This window comes from Typopeltis vanoorti, chromosome 6 (assembly GCF_054136105.1).
Source record: "Typopeltis vanoorti isolate ZY-2024b chromosome 6, IOZ_Tvanoo_1.0, whole genome shotgun sequence".
Lineage (NCBI taxonomy): Eukaryota > Metazoa > Arthropoda > Arachnida > Uropygi > Thelyphonidae > Typopeltis > Typopeltis vanoorti.
In genome coordinates this window covers 18,023,202-18,050,409 of record NC_143554.1, presented here as the reverse complement: position 1 = coordinate 18,050,409, position 27,208 = coordinate 18,023,202, and the positions used below count along the sequence as shown (strand labels likewise).

Sequence of the window (27,208 nt, the reverse complement as noted above, 5' to 3'; positions counted from 1 at the left end):
AAGATGTCACACGACACAGTTCTGATTGTAATTGGCAACTGAAGACTGCAATACGCGTTGACTTCAAAACCAACAGAATATCGTTATAGGTCAATGGTAGGCTTTATTAAAGGATTTGTTACCCTTGCAAAGAAAATAAACCCAAATATTATATCTACCAGTAGCGCACCCAGAAGGGGGCCAAGGGGCCCTGCCCTCCAAAGAGAAAAAAAAAAAAAAAAAAAAAAAACACTAGAATATTTTCCAAAACTTTTTTCCTAATTAAAATTCTTTTTTTTTATTTATGTTGTGTCATGTCTTCTATTTCTATACTACTTATGAATGCATAGTGTTTCTCAAATCGTCTACTCAACTCTGCACCCCCACCCCCAAGATTAAATCCTGAGTGCGCGACTGATATCTACGCACTGTTTTTTGCACAGAGAATCCCTAGTTACAAAAACATTACCGGCAATATTAAAACCTGTACTAGACCAAGTTGTACTAGAAACGGCATAACACACTGCCGTTTCTAGATACACTTGTCACACATCTTCCCTCGGGCAATCTTTCCTTCACAGTTTACCAGAAACTGACACATACTGGCCAATATATAATATATACACATAAACTCCTACCACCACCCAACACAAAAACTAGGAGTCATCAATACCCTAAAAAACAGGGCTCTGATGATCTACTCCAATGAACAGGCACTGAAAAATGAATTTAAAGTCATCAGCAATACTTTTCAAAAAAATGGATACAGCCAAAACACTATTAACAAAATTCTCTACAAGACCTCAATAAAAAACAAAGACAAACCAGACTACAGTAAAACTATAACCATTCCCTACATTAAAGGGACATCAGACAAAATAAACAGAGTACTACAAAAATACAACTTCGAAGACACCTTTAAACCTCCTGCAAAATTAAAAAGCTTAATCAACTCATCCAAAGACCCACTCCCTCCGCTGGCCCACCCTGGAGTATACCATATTTACTGCACCTGCAACATACCATACATAGGAGAAACAGGACGCACAATTCTGATCAGACAAAAAGAACATAAACGACACACCATCCCAATCTAAACAATAATGATGGTCTAAGAATCCCATACATATGGAAGGCATATATTCGTCCCATGAATCCTCTCTAAGAACAACTAAAAACAGGACTGTAGAAAATCCAGGTTCCTAAATCTAAAATAACAACTTTAATACTAAAAAAGACATTACTGTTAAAGAAAAAATCTATATCTATAAGAAAGAATGTTTATTCATGTTGTAATTTATATATATATATATATATATTCAAGATACCAAGTGATTTTATATGAACTTGGTTTTTAATCCTATTTCCCAAGAAAGCAAAAGAAAGTCAAGTTTGCACCTGCAAGTCTAAGGCAACTGATCCCTAAGGTAATGCCAGTCGAGGCAACTCGTGGTAAAGGTCGATAAAGCTCTGATCACTATTCTTAGTATTTTTCCTCTAATGTAAAGCACATCTCTTTGCGGAGATGTATGATTCTAAACATTAAAGGCAATGGTCACTACTCATACCAGTATCAACATTTGTTGAGGTCTCATCAGTGGGAGCCAGACCTGAAATGCTAAGAGAGAAGTAATGCAGAGCTCATTATGTATTTTACCAAAACAAGTTGTCACAAGGTGTTTTAACCTTAAAAATAAAATCTCAGGATGAGAGATAGATGTAGAAATTTTTAACTTGGGTATATATTATGTATTCAAGATACCAAGTGATTTTATATGAACTTGGTATTTGGAACTTGAATTTGCGCCTGCAAGTACTTGCAGGTGCAAACTTGACTTTCTTGTTTGCTTTCTTGGGAAACAGGATTAAAAACCAAGTTCTTATAAAATCACTTGGTATCTCGAATACATAATATATACCCAAGTTAAAACTTTCTACATATATATACATATTTTTTTTTTTTTGAAATCAAAAATAATAATTGTAATAATAGAAATAGGACATCACTTTTACTGGAAGGAACACCATCTGTAAGCAAGAATGTTTATTCATGTAATCAATAAATTAAACAAAAATTAAATCTAGCTTGATGTAATTATTATTATTATTTATTATTATTATCTTTTTCATTGGAGGTCAGCCAGTGAGTAGCATGTGATCAAATCATTGTTTCTCTAGCTTACGGTTTGAAATGTAACGCAGCTTGTCTTGTATATTTATGTATGCTCCAAATGATGATCTTGATATGAAGATTGAAACATCGGGATAATAAAAAGAGTTATTTAACACGGTTGTAGAATCCATAATTTCAAAAATGAAATTCCATTCTTGAATTCTCTTTTTTTATCAATTTTTCTAGTACTTTTACAGCCACACCTGAGATACTGATTAGTCTATAATTTGCTACTGCAGTCTTATAACCTCCCTTATGCAAGGGAATTATTTTGATCTCTTTCTATTCCCTTGGAACTCTACTAGAGCTGAGACTTAAATTAAGAGCCTAGTCAAAGGCACTGCAAGTTCCCTGGAACATTCTCACAAAATCTTAGCTGATATCCCATCTAATCCCACAGCTGTATTTACATTGAGATTCTGCAATATCTTAAGAACCTCCAATTCACCCACCTCTGTTTCCACATTAGTGTCTGTTACATAGGTTAAAGCCGTAACCTCACTAGGATGATAATACCCTTACAAGGGTAACTCAGTAACTCAACACAGCATTTTCTTCTTCTGCAGCTCGTGCTTAATTATATTACTCATCCATCTAACTCCTACATGATTAAACCCTCCTTACCCTAGGTATACAATTTAATACTGCTTCCTCTAGATGACCTTTAACTATATCCCATGCATGACTAACATCCTTACTCTGCAGTGTTTTATGCCATGGTACAGATTTAAGCTTCTTTCTAAGCATGTCATAATCACCTGCCTCGTAATTTCACAAATTATACCTTCTTGATACAATATTACTCATGTTTTACAATCTCCCAATTCAAGACTGCTTGGTCAAGTTCACCAATTGGAGACAATGTTGTTACCTTGGTTTTGGATAGCTCTTCTGATCCTATGACCAGATCCAATACTGTCCCATCCCTAGTCCCCTCGATTGCATACTGACTTATGTAATTATCTCTCAGCGGGTGTATAAATTCTATTTTCTTCTTGCCATGTGATCTTTCTTCCTTCCAGTCTATATCTCCATAGTTAAAGTCCCCATAACAATCACTCGACCTGTACTCATTGTACTAATTTGGCGATGCACGTCTTCCAGATTATCTGTGGAACTCCTGGCCTATAGCAACTATACAACCAAATGTATATTTTGCCTTCTTGGCATAATCTCACACCAGATTGCTTCAAATGAACAGCCAACCTCCTGCCTGTCTCCTATTCTTTTTGGTAAAGAATGATAGCAAGTCATCTGCTATCATCAGCAGTATTCCCAACCCCCCATCCTATCTTCCTTGAAAATACTAAACCCCTTCACATTCAAGCCCTGTAACTACATCATCTGCTATTAGCCAAGTCTCACTAATGTCTATAATTTTTGGTGAGGTTGCGCTAACCAATGCCCAAAACTCCTCCCTCTTGTTCCTGATACTTCTGGCATTAGTATATAGAAACTGCAGCATTCCTTTAGTCCTCCAACCAGCTTTACTTTCTGAATTGACTACCCTATTTAATATTTTTGCTTGAGAGACTAGATTCCTAACTTGGTCATTCTGACACTCACTAACTTCATGGGTGCCTTCACACAATAAATAAATAATAATAAATAAAAAAAAAATCTAGATCTCACCCCCTTCTTAGCAGCATTCATTCTCAGCTTCCAAGGATACCCTCGTGTCCTTTCCCTACCCTCCATAAAATGAAAAATTCCATCAACTGAAATCCTGTATACCTCTTTCAGCAATTTGTAAGTCTTAATCATATCACCCCTCTTTCTCCTCTTTGCTAGTGTCCGCAGTCTAAAAATTCTCAATCTGTCTTCATAATCAAATTCCACAACCCTGATATCATTTTAACATTCTCCTTTGCACTCTCTCCACTATACAAGAATCACAACGGAAACTAACCAGACCTGATCACAATAGTCCAAGTGAGGTCTTATCGAGACCTTGTAAAGGGGCAAAATAATGTCCTCGTCTTTACATGTTAAAGTTTGTTTCAGCATTGCAGTTATCTTTTCAGTTGTATTTACAATCTTTGCTACATGGCTCCTGAATTTTAACTTCCTAACTCCAAGATCCCTAGCCCAATCAGTATTTTAACATAATCTCACAAATATAATATGACATTGGATATCCAATCATGCCAAAGTGCATGACTATACATTTACTGACATTGAACTGACATTCATTTTCCCATGCCCACAATTTCAGCTTATTCAAATCATTCTGCAAGTACTGATACAGTAATCAGTCACATTCCTGATTACTGTACCTATCTTTGCATCATCATCAGCAAATAGCTGTATGTTGCCTGTCAAATCCTTCCCAATGTCATTAATGTAGACATTGAATAACAGCGGAACAAGGACTGATTGATCCTTGTGGTACACCACTGGGTACCTTAAATTTTGCAGACTCACATCCCCAGTATACCACTTTTTGATATCTGTCAGTCAGCCATCCTCATATGCATGAAGAGGATGGCTGACTGACAGATATCAAAAAGTGGTATACTGGGGATGTGAGGATCAGTCCTTGGTCCACTGTTATTCAATCTGTACATTAATGACATTGGAAAGGATTTGACAGGCAACGTACAGCTATTTGCTGATGATGCAAAGATAGCTAGAGTAATCAGGAATGTGGCTGATATGCAGTACTTGCAGAATGATTTGAATAGGCTGGAATTGTGGTGATGGGAAAATGAATGTCAGTTCAATGTCAGTAAATGTAAAGTCATGCATGCTAATATTTTATAATCCAAACCCATATTCTCCAATTTAAGCAACAGTCTTCAATGCTGTATTTTGTCAAAAGCCTTAGCAAAATCCCAAAGCATCATGGTGTATCCATTCCCCTTATCTGTTCAATGGTATCATTATTATAGAATGTGAGCAAGCTACTATAACATGACCTTCCCTTAGTAAACCCATGCTGTTCATTGCAAAGCAGAGATTCTCCATCAACCCATTTCTGAATGCAAGCCCTAACCAATTTTTCCAAAATGTTCACCACCACTCCTGAGATACTGATTGGTCGATAGTTGGATACATCAATCTTTGAACCACCCTTGAGCAATGGGATTACCATACATTCTTTCCACTATTGTGTAATCTTACCTGTTCTGAGACTCAGATTATATAGCCCAGTTAAAGGAATAGCCAGTTCACCTGAACACTCTTTTAGCACCCATGTTGATATCCCATCAGCTTCTATTGCTGAATTCTTATTCAGTTTATGCAACAGCTCTAATAACCTGATAATCTCCTCATAACCTGAATTTCTTCATCTAGTGAAGAGGTAGCAGTGCACAAAATGCTGCATACATCAGGTTGATAGCTTTTAGCAAAATGGGCACTCATTAGTTGAACAACCTCATCTGCATCTGTCACCCTCACACCATCTGCATTCAGTAGAGTTATTCTTTTATATTCATTTGTTATTTTACTTGCAGCATATTGATAGAATTCCTTGGGATTAGCTTCAGCTTTCAGAGCCAGTTTCTGTATAACAGTCATGACTTTTCTGGCCTGCAGCTTATAATTTTCATGACAGACATCATCCTTATGCACATGGTATTCCTTCCACATTATCCTTTTCTTAAGAATCTCTTGCTTGATAAGATTGCAAGTCCTACTCCTCCCCGATTTATTCTTTGAACTCTCGGGACATATTATGATATCGCATCATTTAAGTATTTTTTAAATGCTTCCTCATGCACTCTTCATATTCTTCCTATCCAGCAACTGATACCATTGTAATGAACTTAGTATACTCCTCAGTTGGTCATAATTTCCTTTGTAATTCAGCATGTAACCTTTCCTGAATGAAACATTCATAAACTTAGTCACTTTCCAAGTGAGTACTGCATGATCACTGTGACCAACTGGACAGAATAGTTACGTCTTTAACTGAAACATTCTCTGACAGTATAATCAAATCTAACACCCTTGGACCTCAAGTTCCTTCTGTCACATGCTGCTTGAGAAAGTTGTCTCACAACACCTCAATAAATTCAGTTTCATCATGAGATTTTACTGCTACCCAATCAATGTTTGGATAATTGAAGTCCTCCAATATGGTTACTCTTTTCACCCCCATCGTCTTTATTTGGTGATGCCTTTCTTCATCACTAGCAGCCGATCCACCAAGTCTAACAACACCCCACTATGTATCTGATCTTGTCAGATTCCACCTCACACTATATGGCTTCAAACTCACTGCCACATGAAATGCTGTTACTAGTGTTACGCCGTTACTTTCTCTATACTTTACCTTGTTCTACCTCTAAATAGCCCTCTTTCTAATCTACTGTTGTGCCTTTAAAATATTAATTCAGATCTATTTCCTCTTCAGATATTGGCAAAATTTTTATTATGCTGCGCCAGCCAATATCCTATAACAGAAGACTCTTGTTCAGGGAAACAATTCTAAATTCAAAAGGGATACACACAATAATTAATCTTACACTAGCGCTGTGCAGATTCAGTTAGCAGTCGTGACCTGAATCTCACCTAAGCAATAATATCTAATTCCCTCCCGCCAAAAGGTTCTATTTCATAAGTGGTGGTTTGAATTCGTAATCAGGCATAAACTCAGGTATAAGGTACAAAACATGTCTACTGGAAAAGCACAAAACAATTACAGTTAAGAAAATTCAATTATTCAATAGAACAAAACTCACTCTAAGTTAAGGTTCATACTAAATCACAACAATGAATTCGAGTATTGGGAATTGGGTAAGCTAAATCCTTCAATTACGAAAAGATAAGATTAAGTGTAAGTATAACACTACTAGGATATAATTCCTTTCACAAGTTATTCACAGAACACGCATTGAACACTTTCATTAATACTCTATCAATAACCATCTTAATTCTAAATTTCATTAGTCAAGTCTAGCCATTCTCAATCAAAATACTGCCTATCAACAATTCTTCTTTGTTCCACGTGGTCTTAACTAATCCAATCAAATTCTCACTTAAAATTTCTCTATTAGTGTGCTTTAGTTTACAGTATACACAAATTTCTTATTCTTCTAAGCGAATTTTAACATAGAATGAAAATCTTTACATTACTGGATCCTTTCAGATTTCATGCCGCCATCTCATGTAGATCTGGATTACCTTACTGATATATTTATCGGCCATCTTTGCACCTGGCGATGCACTACGCTTTTCTTTGAATCTTTTCCGGCCTGTGGCATGCTGTCTACCGCTCCGCAGGAAACTTTCTCCATTCTCTCCGATGGGACATTCTGCATAGGCCGTCATATCCCGATCAGCTCCGCTTGGAAATCTTCAAGCATTCTCAAGAAAAGAACCCGCCGTCCATCATCACTGTAGTCGACCCACCACTCTCTCACGAATCCCCCGACAATACTCCTAAAACTGGAATCCAGAACTGAAGAAGAAAAAGCCCCATAATATCGCACATATCGTCTTTTATTCACCCTATTGGGCGCCCTCTATTCTATGTGTTTTTTACCCACAAACCCCATCGTTCATGCCCCTTGGGTGATCCTACACTCTCCCTAATCTGTTAGGTTAGCCTATTCCAGGTAGTCGCTCTGACGTCACTTTCCACATAGGTACAGCCTCCATCACTACGCTCGACTCATACAGATTATACACAATTATTCCGGATTACTACTTATAATCTTTCTCGAAATTTCATAATGTACTAGACAGCTTAGTGGGATTTACAAATAACTTAATAACTTAATTCCCTTACATAATTCTAACTATTCTGACACAAAATTCTCTGCTTCTCATTTCAGTTATACAGGAATAAATTTCGATATATGGCACATATGGACTACATATTATCACATGACATAAAGAAATTTCTCATAATTATTAGCTAATGTGCAGGTATCTCCTTAATTAGTAATATTTATCATGTTAAATCCTGAATAAAGAATTTACTTGTAAAGTTCTCCAGTCAGGATCTAACACTAGCATCACAATCATAACTAACTGGATTCAAGTTATATGATATCATTAGCAGCATGCCCCTTCCTCTCCTATATATAGTTAAAAATGTAGTTCATCCTTAGCTTTTGGACATCAGTGTATTCCTAATCTCTAAAAATAAAATAAATAAATCTTCTAATGACTTTCCCAACGGGATTACACAGAGCTCACCAAACTAACTTTTGAAAATTGGTATATGTATATTTAGAAAATAACATAATTATGTGTTGACATTCAGTATAATTCTTGCCATTTAAAACACCAAAATTTTATTTTCCAAGAGGCGGATGCACCGTCTTATATAAACTTACTATGATCACATAAAATATCCTCATTAAATTCTAATGAAGATTCATCTGTTTGGTCTTCATCGTGAGGAGAAGATGATTGCCCAGTTGAAGGATCTAAATTATCACCTTAAAGAAAAGGAAAAGGAGAATTAATAATGCTAAAAGTAATTTCTAACCCACAACCTTAATAAAAATGCATCAAAGTACACACATTTATAACATATTTTTGATATTTGAAAATATGGAATCTGTCTTAAGTTTCAAAACTCTTCTAAACAGATCTATATTTTTTTAATCTATAAGGAATATGTGTTTTATGATAATACAGTAGCAAAGCATGAATACATACACTTGGCTGTCACATAATTCTGTCAATGTTAGATGAATATGTAGCATTTAAAGAAAATTTAAATTTACACACAAACTACCATTTATGACAACAACAAATTCAGAATAATTGTATTTTCTAAAGCTGAGTTATTTATTTTACTGGTACACAGTGGCTAATAAGTTTTTTTTATGATAAGAATCCCAAATAATATTAAAAAAATATATCTTTTGCTTTTCTCGTTTATTTTTTATACTTGCTGCAGTTCCTCTTATCACTGATTCTGAATGGCTAGATTCCCCCCCTCCCCCCCAAATCAATCAACAATGTCTAAATTCCAAATTAAAATACAAAATTTCTAAAGTATCATATGCATAACCTAAGAGCACAGCTTCTCTAAGATAAGTCATCATAATTAAATTTCTACATAATTAACTTTACATTATTACTAGGTTCATGTCAACAAGTTTCTTCTAAATTAGTCTGTTATACATTAAGACTCTAATACCATCAGATTTTATGTTTTAGTCTATTTAGATCTCTCCTCTGAATCTTTTCCCTACCAATCTAGAATCAAACACCTGTTTTGCTATCTTTTTCTTCTAAGGTGATATGACCATACCATACCATCTTAGATTAGCATAAATGAGAACTTCACATTGTGGTGCAATTCATTAAATATAAAAACATATGTAGCCACAGTAATGATATTATACTGTAAAATGCAGATATTTTAGTTTCTGTATCACAAATAAAGATTATAATCTTTAGTGTAGAATAAATAATGGAAAATTCAAATTCAACAGATTTAAATGTGTGTTATCAAAAAAGATACCTTCTCATGTACACTCACAAGGTTGCCAGGTAGCAAACTATTCATTATTAGGATCCTTAGCAAAAAAGACATGCAGTTCCTAATAACAATTATTTAGCAATTTAGGTCCAATTTATGGTGAAATAGCAATAACATTTGGGAAATGGACGAATGAAAAATGTGAAACTAGTGTGGTGGGAAACCAGTTGCCTGTTGTACATCTGAACAGTAGAGTAACCAATGAATAATAGACAGAAATATTTTGGAAAATATTAAAGAAAAGAACTATTAAGGTAATAGAAGGAGTAGGCCATACTGTTCAACACAAAACATGAGGATAATCTTGAATGGCACACAATATCAAGTAGAGAGAAGCATGCAATAACAGCAAGTGCCTGTTGTATTTCTGTTTAAGACATGGAGGGCGCAAGAATTAACATGGAGATAAGACAAGTCTTATTGACTATGTTACTGATAGTGATAACTTTGCATTGATACAGGACACAGGAGTATGCAGGACATCTGAAATAGGATGTGATTAGCATTAAGTTTAGAAATGAATAACTATGAACACTGTACTGGAAAAGAAAAAAGAAAAGGAAAAAAAAGAATGAAGAGAATATCCAAAGTTCCTAAAAGAGGTTCTAAGAGGATACATAAATTAACATTGCAAGAAGGATATGTGATCAAGTAGCACAAAAAAAAAGTCGCAGAAAGACTTTGGCAAGAATACAGATGTTAAATCAGGAAGGAAGAAAATGTTCTGGAAGTTATTGAAAAAGATTAGAAACTGAAGAATGGATTGGATAAAAAGAATCAGATATGATAAAGGTGAAATCAAAACTCGAGATGTTATATTCAGACAATAATGATCAGGTAATAGAAGGAGTAGTGCCATACTGTTCAACACAAAACACAAGGATAATCTTGAATGGCACACGATATCAAGTAGAGAGAGAGAGAGAGTGGGGAACTAGACAATGAAACTTATTTGTGTTGGTGGTCCCACAGAAGGCTGTACTAAAGAAGAAGTGGGCAAATTTTTTGAATTATTAGAAAAGGAAGCTGACACAAAAATGATGGAAAATTAAGAAAAGAAAGAACTGGCCTTGTTAAAGATCTAAACAGGAGAACAGAAATGAATACCAAACATATTGATAAACATACTGAAATGTTTTAGGAAAATTTGGAGAAAAAAACAAAATTAATAATACATGCCAGCTGGATTTTTGTTCAGGACATTGATTAGTCAATATTAATACTATGTTCACATAAAGACATAAACAAATTCACATGGAGAGAAGAAATAAGCAAGTAAGAAATAAGAACGTCTCATAGATTTTAGAAGGATAAAATTGAACATCACATTAAAAAGAAAAGTGTATAAGAAAATTTTAAAAAGAAGGAAAGTTGAGCAGCTTTCAGATATGAACTATAGAATCACATACACGGGTATTATTCAAAGAAAACAAATGAAAGTTAGAAAACAAGAATCAAACTTCAAAGACTCACTGCCAGACACTGAAGAAAACAATGACTGATTCAGCAAGGAAGGAATGTGGGAAGTTGTCTAAAAGGACAGAAAAATCAAAGCTCCATAGTGGACTCAAAAAGTTAAAGAACAGTCATTGAAAAGAAAAATGCATACTGAAATTTATTAGCAAGTAAGTCAATGTGTGCTTCAAGACTAAATAAATAAAAAAGCCTTTGGTGAGAATATAGAAGATAAATACCAGGAAGATTTGCACACTGTTCTGGAAGCAACTGAAAAATCTTTAAAATTGATGAAAGAGTAGTGTAAAAGTAATCAGAGATGATAGAAGTGACATGGACTCTGTAAAAAGACTGTTAAAGGTAGCTGCACTGCATGGTCAAAATGTAGAATTCTGGATGACTGGCATAGAGCTCTGATAGTACCCACCTATAAAAAGGGAAATAAAACTGAAGTGAGAATTACGAGAAAATTTCCTTAGTGAGTATTCCAAATATGATCTATAAAGCATAGCTAAGAAAAGGCTAAGAAAAACTGTGGACGGAGAAACTAGTAAAAAAAAAAAGCTGGGTTCAGGCAAAATAGAGGTTGTCAGGATCAGATTTTCACTTTTAAACGGTGTAGAAATTGTGGGAATATTTATTTATTTATTTTTACATTGACCCCACATATGAAAGATCACAAGGCCTATAACACAACAGTACCATATGCAGGTAAGCGATTAAAAGAAAGAAGTAATCTATTCATGTGTTCCTTAAAAAGTTGGAGGTTGTATTCAGTGTGGAAAAACAGTATGGGGAGATTTTTCCAAAGAACATGGATGGAATGAAGAAAGATGATGAGAAGTTTGTTCAGTATGTCTGGAGTTAGATAGTGTGTGGGTGTTGGCAGTGACTGAGTTCTTACATGGCTGGAAAAAAAGTGGAGGAATAGTAGTTGCTAGTCAGTAGAGCAGTGCCCACGAGAGTACCTACGGAACAAGTATAATGTAATGTAGAAACAGGGTGCCCATAGCAAAATGACAGAAAGGAGGTCTGTGTGAGAGGTAGGGGCCACCTATTAAGTAGATCGCATTCTTCTGTATAGCATCAAGAATTCTGTATATCATCATCCCAAATGTGCAAACAAAATTCCAAGGTTGGCTGGATATTTGATTTGTAAGATGTTAGGAGTTGAGCAGAAGAGAAGAAATATTTTGAATGAAAAAGAATATAAAATTTTTTTTTTTTATTTTCAGAGGCTGAGGAGACTATAGACAGAACATGTTTTTTCCAGGATAACCTGGAAGTGACAGTCAGTCCAAGAAAAAGAAAGCTGGAACTTAGAAGATATTGGAATATTATCAAAAATAAGAAGAGTGAAGTAGAGGTTGCATGTGATAAGACAGGCCTGGATTTTTATAGCACTGAAATTCACTCTCTTCATCACATTTGTGGATGGTTAGGGGATCAGTATTTAAGTCGCTGGTTATCAACATCATCAAATTCCTGACATGTATCCTAAAGGGGTATACAGGATATGATAGTACTACATGAAAAATTTACATCATTACTAACTTTCTATCTACAATTTTGCTCCAAATCAGTCTGTTACTTGTCGAGACTCCAACATTATCAGATCTCATATTTCTATCGTCTAAGGCACTTTGTATCGTATCAATCCACCTATATCTTGGTCTTCCACTGGGTCGTTTTCCTGCCAACCTGGCAGAGAACACTTCATTTGCTAATCTTTCCTTGCCCATTCTGTTTAAGAGTGACTATACCACCTGAGATTAGCTCTGCTAACGCATTCCAGATGCTGACAATGTCAAGTTCTTTCCTAATATCCTCGTTTTTAATATGATATTGCCATTGATGCCATTTGTTCATGCCTATAATCTTTCTCAGGACTCTCATATCTGCGGTGTCTAGTCTTTGGTGAAGTGTTTTACTTCTGACCCAGCCCTCAGATCCATAAGTTAAAACTGGTTTGAACACTGTCTTGTATACAGCTAATTTAGTGTTCTGACTAATTTCTCTTTTATTCCATATGAATTTATTCAATTGACTTCCTACCATACCAGCTTTGTTGATTCTGTTGTTTATTTCCATATTTAATTTACCACCTTCACTAAAAATCAGACCTAAGTAGCTGAAATGTTTTACTTGTTCCACAGGTTCTCCATTCACAACACAGTTGACATTTTCAACAATTCTACCTATTTTCATTGACTTTGTCTTTTTAATGCTGACCTTCATACCATATCTATTACAACAGCTATTCAATTTAGTCAGGGAATCTTGCAAACTTGTAGCGGAATTATTTAGAAGTATAACATCGTCTGCATAAAGCAAAGAGCTGGCATTAACATCTCCAATTCTGATATCATGTTAAATACCACTTTCCTTCATAATGTGATCCATATAGATAATGAATAACAGAGGGGATAATGTACATCCTTGTCTCACACCAGATTTAACATTAAACCATTTTCCTGTACTTCCTTCAATTCTAACTGCTGACTTACAACTCAAATAAAGACTAAGTATTGCTTGATATAATGCCCCATCGACACCATATAACTGTAGAGGATTGAATGGCTTCTCTCTTGGCACCTTGTCATATGCCTTTTCCAGATCGACAAAACTTAAATACAGATCTTTGTTATATTCCCATGCTTTCTGAACTATTTGTCATAAAGTGAAGATCTGATCCTGACAGCCTCTATTTGGATTGAATCCAGCTTGTTCTTCACCAAGCTTTTCTTCCACAATTCTTCTCAACCGTTTCTCAAGAATACTTGCATAGATCTTACCAGGAACACTGAATAGAGAAATACCTCTGTAATTCTCACATTCAGTTTTATTTCCCTTTTTATATGTGGGTACTATTAGAGCTCTACTCCAATCATCGGGAATTCGTCCCCTCTGTCCAGGCTTTCGAAACTATGCAGTGCAGCCACTGTAAGACTTTTATACCACCATACTTCAGCATTTCTGGTCGAATATCATCTACTTCCTCTGCCTTTTCACATTTCAAGCCTTTGATGGCTTTTTCTACTTCAAGTATGGATATGTATTCCTGATGAATGTTTTTTACCACTGTGCTATAACTGCTTGTTTCATTTAGCAATTTTTCGAAGTAATTACTTCATAATTCAAGGATATCTTTTTCTCCCATTTTCATGTCACCTTCATCATCCCTAACTCCTTTTACAGCATTCTTTCCTCCATTTCTAAGCTTCTTCAACAACCTCCAGAATATCTTACAACCTTCTTGATATTTATTTTCTATGTTCTTGCCAAAGTCCTCCCATGATTTCTGTTTAGCTAGTTTTACACAGTGTTTCGCTTTCTTACATTTGTCTCTGTATTCTCTAAGAGCAAAAGCTGACTTATTTGCCAGAACTTTTGATATGCTTTCTTCTTTTCCTTCACTGCCTCTTTAACTTCCTGTCTCCACCATGGAGTTCTAATTTTTCTATCCTTGCAGACAACCTCACCACATGCCTCTCTGGCTGAATCAATCAGGGTTTTCTTCAGGACTTGCCATTGAATCTCCAAGGTTTGGTTCTTGTTCTCAAACCCTTTCATTTTTTCTTCAATAATCTTTGTGTATTTTAGTCTATAGTTCACATCTGAGAGCTGCTCAACTTTTATTCACTTTAGAACTTTCTTACATGTTATTCTTTTCAATATAAAATTCAATTTTATCCTGCTCAAGACTAAATAGTGATCACTTCCAATTTTAAATCCTCTGTACACTCTGGTGTCCTGCACCAGGGAGAAAACATCACCATCAACAATAGCATGGTCAATGAGACTTTTCTTATTCCTTGCCTCTTCTCTCCATGTGAATTTGTGCACATTTTTATGTTGGAACATGGTGTTAGTAATAACCAATCTGTGTCCTGAGCAGAAATCTAACAGGTATTTGCCATTATTATTAGCTTTGCTCTTTTCTCCAAATTTTACCAAAATATTTTTGTATGTCTGACAATCATTTCCTACTCTGCTATTTAGATCCCCAACAAGGACCAACTTTTCATTTTTCATTGTGTCAGTTGCTTTCTCTAAAGCATCAAAAAATTCCTCCACTTTTACCTTAGTAGAACCTTCTGTGGGACCACAGGAACAAATAAGTCTCATTGTCCAATTCCCCATTCTGATATTTCCCCACATCACTCTACTTGAGACTCCCTGCCATTCAAGAAGATCAGCCTCGTATTTTGTGTTGAATATATGGCTACATCTTCTTTTCTTTGATTGTCATTTCCTGAGTATAACATTTTGTATTTATTGCTCAGAAAGATCTCACTGGTTTTTGTCTTTTTTGTTTCAGCCACCCCTATTATGTCGATCTGGTACTTATCTAATTCCTCAGGAAGCTCCATTTCTTTGCCATTCAGGCTTCTTATGTTGATAGTACCGATCTTTAACTCTGGTGATGTTGAGTTGGGGTGTGCTTTCAGATTTGTTCCAGTAGCAGACTTTTCACTGTTTGCCGTGGCAAAAACAACGGGAGCCTTGTTTAACCAGGCGACGCCCCAGCCGGCATGAAATTTTGTCATGTTGTACCATCATTTTGTATATTGGTTTAAGCCAATGAGAATACAATTTGGTCGGCTAAATCCCAAATTCCCAGCCCATCCTCATTCGTTCAGTATCCGAGCAGATACCCAACAGGGTGCACCACGAGAAGGTGAGGATTGGACATTAGGTCAGAAGCCTTGGTTGGGTCTCTGCATTCCTTTACTTTATACCCCTATAGTTAGGTTATAGGCTACAGGTTATAGATCTTGAAGCTTCAATTGTTTGGATACCACATGGCTTCTTGACTGAGACAGAGGGATGAAGAGTACTGTTATCAGCAAAACTGTGAATAAGATTTGAAGACAGAAAAAGTCACTGATGTAAGGGAAGAAGTGTATGAGTCAGAGTCCAGCACTGATAGAGAAATCTGAGTAGAGGAAGATGTCCATCATGACACACAATGAATGACCTGTAAGGAAGCTGGCAATCCAATCATGCAGCACACGAGAGACCATAAGATGGTAACTTTTTCGGGTCTTGATGCTAGACCTGAACAAATGCCTTTGAAATATCAAGAGGAATCACATCAGTTTTTCCAAATCTTTCCATTGTCTGTATCCAAAGGTGAACAAGGTTGGCAAGAAAGCCTGATGAAGAATGAGAATGACAGAATCCATATTGGCAACTGCCAAATAATTGGTGAGTCTCCAGGTAGTGAAGAAACTGGCTGTTGATGACCTTCTGCATCAATTTTGAGAATATCAAAGTGAGGGCAATGGGACGAGAGTTTTGTGGCTGACTTTTGTCTACTTTTTAGATACAGCTGGATAAAGGGTTGCTTCCATGGCTTACTTCTGCTTGTATGCTTCCTCTCCTGTTTGCAAACTTCCCTTGCCCTATGAGAAACAGAGCACCACTTTCCTCCTGCAGCTTTTCAGCAAAAAAGTCATTAATTGAATATTAAAACAAGTTAGATATCAAAAAATAAGTGTTCTGGTTCCAATGACATCTTCTCAGTTGTACTCAACAGCTTTTATACTCAATTCCAACATGAGGAAAGAAACATATATCCAACCTATTGGGGGAAATAAAAAAGGGGGGGGATGGGGGGATAAACATCTGTCATCAAACTACTGACCAACCAATCACTTTTACATCAATCCTTTCAAAATAATACTGAAAACTGTCAACCATCAATTTCTTCAGTTAATCCATGATCACTAGTAAGCATTCCACCACTCTAGATCCATGACTGAGCTCTTAGCCTATTTTACCCATTGCTAGACATGCTGTGGAAAGGTTTGTAGAAATGTGATGTTGCTCTGCAAAACATTTGATGATGTCTAGCATCAAAGCCTGCTCAGTAAGTTGCCATCCTTTGATCTATCTGCTACCTCCTAGTTAGACAGCAAGCTTTCTCTCTGATTGTTCAATATGTGTCATGGTGGATGGCTCCTCTCTGAAGTTCTCTACTAATGCAGAAATGCCTCAGGACTGTTATATCACCTACACTCTTTCTCTTATACATACACTTTCAATCAGCACCAATCCTATCCACAATTTTGCTGATTTGATAGTATGCTCCACTCTTTCTTGTCATTCAATAAACCATGTAGTGTGTTCTGACATCCCAAGCTTCAAGATCATCTCCCACCAATACCTTAAACAATGATTTCCATACCATCCTTTAGTCAGGGGGGGGGGGGAAATAACCTGGTCACCTTTGATGCTATCAAAAACACTAAAGATGAAACATTAACTTTTTTTGTACAAAAGGGATCTTGGCTCACTTACCCTCAGTATCAATACACAAATCACAAATCAACAGACAGGATAAGATATGCTCTTTTGACATTTACTTCCAACCTCTCCTGGCATAGACACATCACATCAATAGCATCCTCAGCTTCCAAAAAAAAAAGCACTATTTTCCGTATTGAAAAGATGTCACTTTTCATCCATCAAGCTACTACCTCTGTACAAATCTCAGATAAGCCCACATGAAGAGTATTCTAAGGATGGGTATATTACAATGCAGAATGAATTCAACATCCGATAACCTACAGCTATTTACATGAGATCTTGAAAAAAAGTGATGAGAAACAGAGAGTGAGAGAGAGAGAGAGAGAGTTATTTTTCACGAGAAGTTTCTAATTGGTTAGGTTATGATAAAATCAGATTATGATAAAAAACTAACCAAGCAGGCCAAAGGAAATCCCAAAGAGTTCTTTTGTTATGTAGCAAGTAAGAGGAACAATGACTACAGAAGAATTATCTTCACGAGTGCTGATGGTTACAAGGTAACAGAAGCAGAAAAATAGCTAAGTTACTGAGCAATCACTTTTCAAGGGTTTATCATCTAAGTGAGGTTAATGTTGTGACATATGTAACAGCTCACGTCTGTCACATATGTGACAGACGTGAGCTGACAAGGACATCAGCTCATGTTTTGCGAGAATGTGCAAGAGAACTGGCAATACCTCTGACTAGGCTCTTTAATTTAAGTCTCAGTAATGGTAGAGTTACAAGGTTAGAGGACAAAATAATTCCCTTGCATAAGAAAGATTCTAAGACTGCAGTAATAAACTACAGAGCAATCAGTATCTCAGGAGTACTGGAAAAATTGGTGAAAAAGAGAATTCAAGAGTGAGTGGATAAGAATATGATATTCTATGACAGGTAACATAGATTTTATGAAGGGTTAGTCATGCATTAGTAATTTACTAACTTTTTATAGCAGAGTGACAGCTGAGTTGGAAGGAAATGGCTACATGATGATTCTGCTGGGTTTTGCAAAGGAATTTGACAAATACCACATGGAACTCTGTTAAGAAAATTAAAACAAGCGGGGATGGAAATTTCACATTTTGTGGAGAATAGGGTGGCTGCTGGACAGATATCAAAAAATGGTATATAAAGGAGCAGAATCCAGACAAAAGCAGGTGACTACTGATGTGCAGCAAGGTTCCACGCTAGGACCACTACTGCTTAATTTGTACATAAATGATATAGGAAATAATCTGAAAGGAAATATTCAGTTGTTTGGCTGATGATACAAAATTAGGTAGAGCAACAGTGAATCAAGATGACATGGAGAGTTTTCAGAATGATTTAACTGTCAGTAATAGCAAAAGATAACTGATATCGTTGGGAGTAATTGATCACAAGTTGTGTACTATTCCGTTGGAATTGTACTCCAGGTAATAAGGGAAGATAGAGATTTAGGGATGGTGGTAGACATAGAGTTGAAGGTTAGTGGGCATTTTGTTATGGTTTGTCATAAGATTACTTCAATATCGAACAACACACTAACAAGCACAGATATTCCTCTTTATAAGGCCTTGTTACATTCATATCTGGATTACTATGCTCAGGTCTGTCACCTGGGTTTCTCTGGGATGAGGAAGTGGTAGAGAGGATTTAGAGGTGAGCAACAAAGACGATGAGTGGTCTGTGGTATGATGATATTTAATACACCCTCAATCAATGAGGATAGATTGAGGGTGTGTGGACTGCCAGAAGCTGGCTGATAGGTAAAACAAGAGGGGGATGTGATAGTCCTATAAAATCCTTTAAGTTACTTAAAAGATTTTATAGGACTGAAACAAGGAGAAATGTTTCAGCACCTGGTTAGAGGGAGTTGAATGAGTAAAAGTGTGATTAGTAGGGGTGAGAACTAGATTTTTCACTTGGAGAGTTATGAATAAATGGAATGGTTTGCCAATGTCAGTTGTGAGCACTTCACTAATACATTCAAGGAGAGGTAAGACAGATTGTGTGGATAGTTTGGATCTCCCACAGTCTCCATGGAGGTAATAATAATAATAATAATAACAACAACAACAACAAAGAGATCAAAAAGATAAATTAACACACCACAGCTGTACAAACTACAATATACTACTACTACACTACACTATAATCATAAAATATAATTACCGGATGATATAATCTCTCCAGAACTGGTCACCTGATCCTCATTATCAAGAATTTCATCACTGACAGAATTAATACTTCTATTCACGCCCAGATAATGATAATTTTTTTGTACCAACTGCCTCCAAAAACGCAAAGAATTTTTTCCAATCCAATAAGCAGGTTCTCCACTGCAATTTGAAATATAATCAAGTATTACTTTATATATGGAAATTTATTACATTTAACTACAATTTGATATGTACTGCATATAAAATATCATGAATGATATTAAATAGAACTGAACCACATATAACTCCATTACTATATAAATATTTGGACAAAAAATAAACTCCCAAAAAACCAAGATATTAAAACATCATAATAAATTTAGTTTAATCCTTTATCCAAGTGTAAGCAAACAAAGTTTGTGCCTAAGGTATCTTCATGACTGAGGCAACTCGTAGTAAAGGTGGACCAAGCTCTCATCACTCCTTGTCTCAGTATCTTCCATAATGCAAAGCACATCTCCTCACAGGCATGTATAATGCTACGCATTAAGGAAAGGGCCATTACCCAGACCAGTTTCAACCTTTATTGAGGTCTTGTCAGTAGGAGCCAGACCTAGAAGTGGTTATACTAAGGCAGAAGCAATGGAGAAGTCATATTTATTTATACGAGTTGCCAAAAGGTATACCACCTTATTATTAAATTACTCTGGATTTAGAGAAAGATGTTGGAAGTTTATTTTCCACTTGGTTAGACTATAATAAATTTAGTTTAATCCTTTATCCAAGTGTAAGCAAACAAAGTTTGCGCCTGAAGTATCTTCAGGACTGAGGCAACTCGTAGTAAAGGTGGCCAATATTAATTAATCCAATATTAAAACATCAGATACATGGGCACATCTACATAAATCAAAATGATCACGTTGAAGTAGAGGACTTTGTATGCCTTGGATCACACATCTCAGATTCCGTAACAGACACTGAAACAAGAAAACAGAAAACACTGCAGTTCCACAGAAGTCTTAATAAAGTATGGAAGTTGAGCCTCATCTCAAAGGAGACAAAGATTCGTCTTTACAAGTGCACCAATCAGTCTATCTTTCTGTACAGCTCCCAGACCTGGAACATCTTAACAAAAGCAATGACCAATAATATTATAAATAGCTTTGGAACTATTTGTTTAAGAAATATCCTGGATTACTCCTGGGAAGACCACATTCCCAACTCTACTATATTAGATGAAACCCAGCAAGATCCTCTAGTCAGCACTGTTCAAAGAAACCAAATAAAATGGCTCTGCCACCAACTTAGACATCCACCCTCTGTACCTTTTGATGCTCTAGTCCTCTACACCCCTACAGATGGAAAAAGAAAAAGAGGCAGACCCCGAACTCCATATTGGAAATACATCAGCAATATTCTCCCAGTTTCCCCCCAACTCTCTGCATCAGAGATCTGTCAATTAGCATATGGAGAAGCCTGGTTTTCCTTCATGTCATAACAACCTCCAAGTCCTATCTTAGTGTACACAGACTACTTATTTGTTTTGATTGGTTTCCCTATTTATAATTGTAAAATTATAAATAAACAATGATGATGTACTGCATAACTTGTCATATACTATGTATTCATATAGCGGAAACTAGTGTGCAAAATAATATAATGAAAGAAAAAAGTATAAAAGAGATGACGAGTGATTCGAGAATAGCAGTGTATTGAGATTCCACTGTGAGTGGAATCTCATTAGTTAATGAGAGAGTCGATAAGGTTTGCTATCCAGGATGGAGAATGTGCAAGATAATTTATGCTTTCGACATGAGGAAACGAGCAAGAGAAGTTGTGGTTGTGGGGACAAATGATTTAAGTGGACATAATGTAAGAGCGAATATCAGGAGGTTATTGAGAAGCATGAAAGACAACATTATAGAGAGAAAGGTTGTCAGTGTGTTGCCGAGGAGTGACAATGACGAGTTGAGATGAAGAGCAAGAATCATGAATGGTATGTTAGCGTAGCTGTGTGAGGAGAAGTGAGTGCAGTTTGTAGATGCATGGCATGTGTTTGAGGAAAGAATGGAATTATACAGGCGTGATGGATGCATTTGAATGGCTTTGGAGTGAGTGCACTAGAGAAAGTGTTGCTGGATGGAAGCGCAGTGTGTGATGCAAGAAAGAGATGAGAAGTAAGACATGAAGTGAAAGATCAGGAGAGTGGTACTGAAGAGATAGAAGTGCTTGGCAAAGGAAACAGTAGTAGTGTGAGAGATGAAGACAGAACAGGAATGAAAAAGGAACAGAGAAACGGGGGATAGGAAGACATGGCATAGGGAGATTGGATGTTGGAAGTAGCAGTGAATGCATGTATAGGATGATAAGCATAGAAATAGAATAGGTTGGGATGTGGGTGGGAAGTTAAGTCTGAATGGATATATGTGGTAAGCGGTGTTGTGCAATGGCAGGTGTGGAAAAATCACAACCAACAAGTGGCTCAGATAGGACTGGTTATAGACCTAAAAATGAACTGCTGTGTATATTTACAAATGCCAGAAGTATCAGAATAAAGGAGATGAAATGATTTCACTGATTCAGTTTATTTGTCCAAAAATCAAGGGAATAAGTGAAACATGGTTGAATGAAATGATATCCTAATGAGAATAGAAATGAAAGCATACAGTATTTTCTGCAAAGACAGAAAGGACAAGATGGGAGGGGGGGGAGTGCTGCTGATGATAGTAAGGGAATTATGTCTACATAAGGTAGACATGAAAGACGGAAACAGTTGCAATGGTTAAGAGGCTGAGCGGTGTAAAGTGGAGGTTGACAGGAGACATATTTAGTTGGATGTTGCTATAGGCCAGGGAGTGTGGACGGTGGTGATGAAGAAATGTATAAACAACTTGGATTAGAGAAAAAAAGGAAGGGCAATTATTATGGGTGATTTATTTATGACAGTATAGAGTGGAATGAAGAGATAGTATTAGGGAATAAGGAAAATGAATTTCTCAAAGTTCTTGAGAGATAACTATTTCAGGCAGCATGTAAAGAGGGACACATGAGGATCAAGAGTTTTAGATTTGATCATTTCATCAGAGGATGTAATTGTGAGTGGAGTTTCGCACTTTCTTCCAGTTAGCAAGAGTGATCACCAATTGGAAGAAATAATCACCTGGTTTATAATCATAATCACCAGCCTTGTACTTTAACTAAATCATAGTCATAATCACCAGCCTTGCACTTCTACTGAAGTACAAGGCAGGTGATTATGACAAGCTTAAAAGACAGCTTGAAGCTATAGCATGAAATGAGGAGTTGAGTGGTAAGGAAATAAATGCTGCTTGGGAAATGACACAGATATAATAACAGCAATGTGTGAATGTATTCTGAAGGTCAACAGGCTGAATGAGGTAGGTGTAAAATGGATGAATGAGGAGCTTAAGCATGAAATCTGGAAGAAGTAGAAGAAGACATTTTGGAGGCCGTACAAGATGAATATTAGTAATAATCAGTTACACGAAGAGTATAAAAAACAGCCCAGGAGAGTCATTCGCAGTTAGTAAAGACAACAAAAGTGCAGTATGAGTAGAAATTGGCAAATCAGGTAAAGAAAAATCCTATCGAGTTTTTTTTAGATATGTGACAAGTAGAAGGAAGAATGATTATGGTAAGATGATGTTAATGGATGGAAATGGTAGAATGGTAACTGCTGCAGAAGACATTGTTGAGGTATTCAGTGATCAATTTATAAGGGTGTTTCATCCTCATCAGGGTGAGATCATGAGAAACTTAGGTGTAGAGGACATAGGATGGCTTAATTGTGAGAGAGCAGGAGGTATTTGAGGAAATAAATAATCTTGATGTCAATAAGGTGATAGGATTTGATGACATATCACCACTCATCTCAAGGGAATGTTCCAGGGATTTGGCAGTAGCATTGGCATGCTTGTTTAATAAGTCTTGCAACAGTACAAGTTCTAAGGAAGTGGAAAGAAGGTAAAATTGTTCCACAGCATAAAGGTGATGATAAGGTTGTGACTACAAATTATAGGTCAATCTGTATATCTGGAGTTATGGTGAAGGTGCTAGAGAGATTGGTGAAAAGTAGGATATGGAAATAGGTTGATAAGTGGTATTCTTTGTGCTTGTCAGCATGGGTTTGTTAAGGAGAGGTCAGAGTTTACAAACTTACTTATGTACTATAACAAGGTGACGAATGTATTGGACAAGAGAGACTCATATATAATGGCATACTTAGATTTTGTAAAGGCTTTTGATGGACTGCCACACCACAAGTTGGTCACTCAACTGAAGCAAAATGGGATTGGAAGAGAGACTAGTGAGTTGGATCAGTGATTGGTTGTCAGTTAAGTATCAGAAAGTTGTATACGGGGGTGAAATCAGGAAAGAGGAAGGTCACTAGTAGTGTGCATTAGGGATCAGTTTTGGGACATTGTTGCTCAATTTGTATATTAATGATATTGGGATGGGTTTAACTAGTGATATGCAGATAATGCAAAATTGAGGAGAGCAATGTAGAGTAAAGCAGATGTTATGGCCTTAGAGGAGGACTTGAATAAACTGCATGAATGGGCAGGTATGTGGACCTGTCAGTAACCTGCTGCAAAGTGTAAAGTTTTGAAATTTGTTAAGTAACAATGGAATGCAAAGTATACACTTGATGGAGAAACTTTAAAGGAGATGAGAGATCTGGGATTGATGGTGGACTTGAAATTCGGGGCTGCACAGCACAAGTTGCAAAGATTCCACATCATTGCCATTGGATAATGGCAATGATGTGGAGGACCCTTATATGCAGAAATAAAGAGTTATGATGCCACTATATATGACCTTGATCAGGCCTCATATGGATTATTGTGCACAGATTTGGTCACCAGATTTTCATAGTAATGAAGATATGTTAGAAAGGATCCAGAGAAGATTCACAATGATGGTGGTCAGTAGTCTTTGGAATGTGCAATACAAGGACAGACTGAGAGAATGTAAATTTCAAAAGCTTTGTGAATAGGAGGTGGAGTGAAGGGGGGGGGATATGATTTAGACATATCAGTCAGTCAGGGACTGTTATCAGGTTGACATGGAAGAGATTTTTCATAGAATGGGAGGGGGAGTAGAACAAGAGTTTAATCAGTTTAAGGTATGGTTGGATGAGCTTTGTGTGCAATAGGGTGTACCTACCACAATGAGTCTCTGACTCCATGGAGGTCGGATGTTATTAATAATAATAATAATTTAGCATTTAGACATAAATTTAGTTTAATCCTTAGCAAACAAGTTTGCACCTGAAGTATCTTCAGGACTGAAGCAACATGTGGTAAAGGTGAGCCAAGCTCTCATCACTACTTGTCTTAGTATCTCCCATAATGCAAAGCACATCTCCTTGCGGACATGTGTAATGCTATGCATTAAGGGAAGGGACACTACCCAGATCGGATTCGACCTTTATTGAGGTCTCATCAGTGGAAGCTAGACCCACAGGTGGTGATACTAGGTGGAAGCAATGGAGAAGTCATATTTACCTATACGAGTTGCCAAAAGGTGTCTCGCCTTATTATTAATTTACTCTGGATTTAGAGAAAGATGTTGGAAGTTTTTTCCACTTGGTTAGACTATAATCAATTTAGTTTAATCCTTTATCCAAGTGTAAGCAAACAAGTTTGCACCTGAAGTATCTTCAGAACTGAGGCAACTCATGGTAAAGGTGGACCAAGCTCTCATCACTACATGTCTTAGTATCTCCCATAATGCAAAACACATCTCCTTGTGGACATGTATAATGCTATGCATTAAGGGAAGGGACACTACCCAGACCAGTTTCAACCTTTATTGAGGTCTCGTCAGTGGGAGAAAAAAATTTCAACATCTTTCTCTAAATCCAGAGTAAATTAATAATAAGGTGAGACACCTTTTGGCAACTCGTATAGGTAAATATGACTTCTCCATTGCTTCCACTTTAGTATCACCACCTCTGGATCTGGCTCCCACTGACGAGACCTCAATAAAGGTCAAAACTGGTCTGGGTAGTGGCCCTTCCCTTAATGCATAGCATTATACATGTCAGCAAGGAGATGTGCTTTGCATTATGGGAGATACTAAGACAAATAGTGATGAGAGCTTGGCCCACCTTTACCAAGAGTTGCCTCAGTCCTGAAGATACTTCAGGTGCAAACTTGTTTGCTTACACTTGGATAAAGGATAAAACTAAATTTATTATAGTCTAACTAAGTGAAAAAAACTTCAAACATTTAGACATAGTGCTTAATTTTCTTGAAAATATTTCATGCCAAAACTAAGAGTACATCAGTGTGAATCAAATAAGCAATTCAAAGAGAGGTAGAATACAAAGCAATCAGTTAAGCTAGATCTTAATCAATTCTATTTGTCTTATTAACACCAAATGTTGCATTCTAGAAGAATCATATCAAACAGATAATTCATAATTTATAATATATATGTATATAAGCAGTATGATATCACAAAGTTTTTAAGATAGGGAGACAATCATTCTGATATAAATTTAGATGAATGCAAGGCCTTTCAACTTTCTCTGAAAATATGTTCATTAAAAACTGCTTCCACGGAGAAGTCATGCACTATTTCAGAAAATGATATGCTTGGCTTCAATGCTGTGTTGTGCGAGAGCTGACTTTTGTGGTTTAACATACCCAATGCATTACTGATGTCAATTAATCCATTTCTCTGCTAACATCTTGTCTGTCTAAAGTAAGTTAGATAACATACAACCAATCCGGTAAACACCAGCTAGAGATAAAGCTGAAAGTGTCTTTTGTAGTAACGAGATAAGAAATTTTGTTGATGGAAAAATATGTGGATAATTGGTGAACCTTCAATATTCAAACTTGAAGAATATTGAAGCTTTGGAAATATCTAAAATGTATAGGATCAGAGCCTACATTCCACTGCAATATCTTAGGATGTAAAATTGTAAGAGCCCATTATCTGTTGAATGCAATGAGGATTGGTGCTATCTGATTTCATTAATGCTTTGATTGTGAGATCCTGTTGTAAAGATGAATGAGGACAATTGTTTTGTGTTCTATTGCATAAGGATGTGAAAATCAAATTCTGATTTTTGGGGATTCATATAGCTGTGAAGTATTTATCTGCCAGCAAAGGTAGGTTTCTGATATAAACCTACCTTCACTGGGAGATAGCTCCTCCTTCAGCTTTACAACAGGAGCTCACAATCAAAGCATTAATAGAAATGAAAAGCTAATCCTCATCACATCCAACAGATAATACTTATGCAATTCTACACTCAAGGATGCTTGCATGCAGAGTTCTGATCCCATACATTTAGATCATTTCCAAACATACTGGTACTTTTACCTGATACCCACATATTTTCCAATCAATAAAATGTCTAATCTCTTACCAACTACAAAAGACAAACTTTTGGATCTACCCTCTATTTGGTATTTACCAGATTGCTTGTGTAATCCAACATACTTTAGTTTATGATAGTCTCAAAATTTAGAATATTCTCATCCTATGTAAATATCAGAAATGATTAATTAACTATCTGGCATGATCCTTACAGCACACAACACTTACTATTGTAGGTGACATGATAGTTGAATCTGCTTTGTCTATCTCAATCTCTTTTGTATGAAACATTTATTGCTAATTTTCAATGAAGTTAAGTAGTGTGGCTAATGTATTTTCAACTCTTGATTACTATGT

The 27,208-nt window shown here is 36.3% G+C and overlaps 1 protein-coding gene across 3 annotated transcripts in view; it reads right to left on the bottom strand.

Moving 5' to 3' along the window:
• LOC150105315 (ubiquitin carboxyl-terminal hydrolase 48-like) overlaps positions 1-27,208 on the bottom strand; it is a 776,830-nt gene that overhangs the window by 305,235 nt on the left and 444,387 nt on the right. For all 3 annotated transcript variants that reach the window (XM_090394693.1, XM_090394696.1, XM_090394694.1), the window contains 2 exons: positions 19,509-19,675; positions 8,443-8,547 (listed from right to left, as the gene is read on the bottom strand). In XM_090394693.1, the coding sequence (XP_090250819.1) occupies positions 8,443-8,547; positions 19,509-19,675 (272 nt within the window). The remainder of the gene's footprint in view (positions 1-8,442; positions 8,548-19,508; positions 19,676-27,208) is intronic.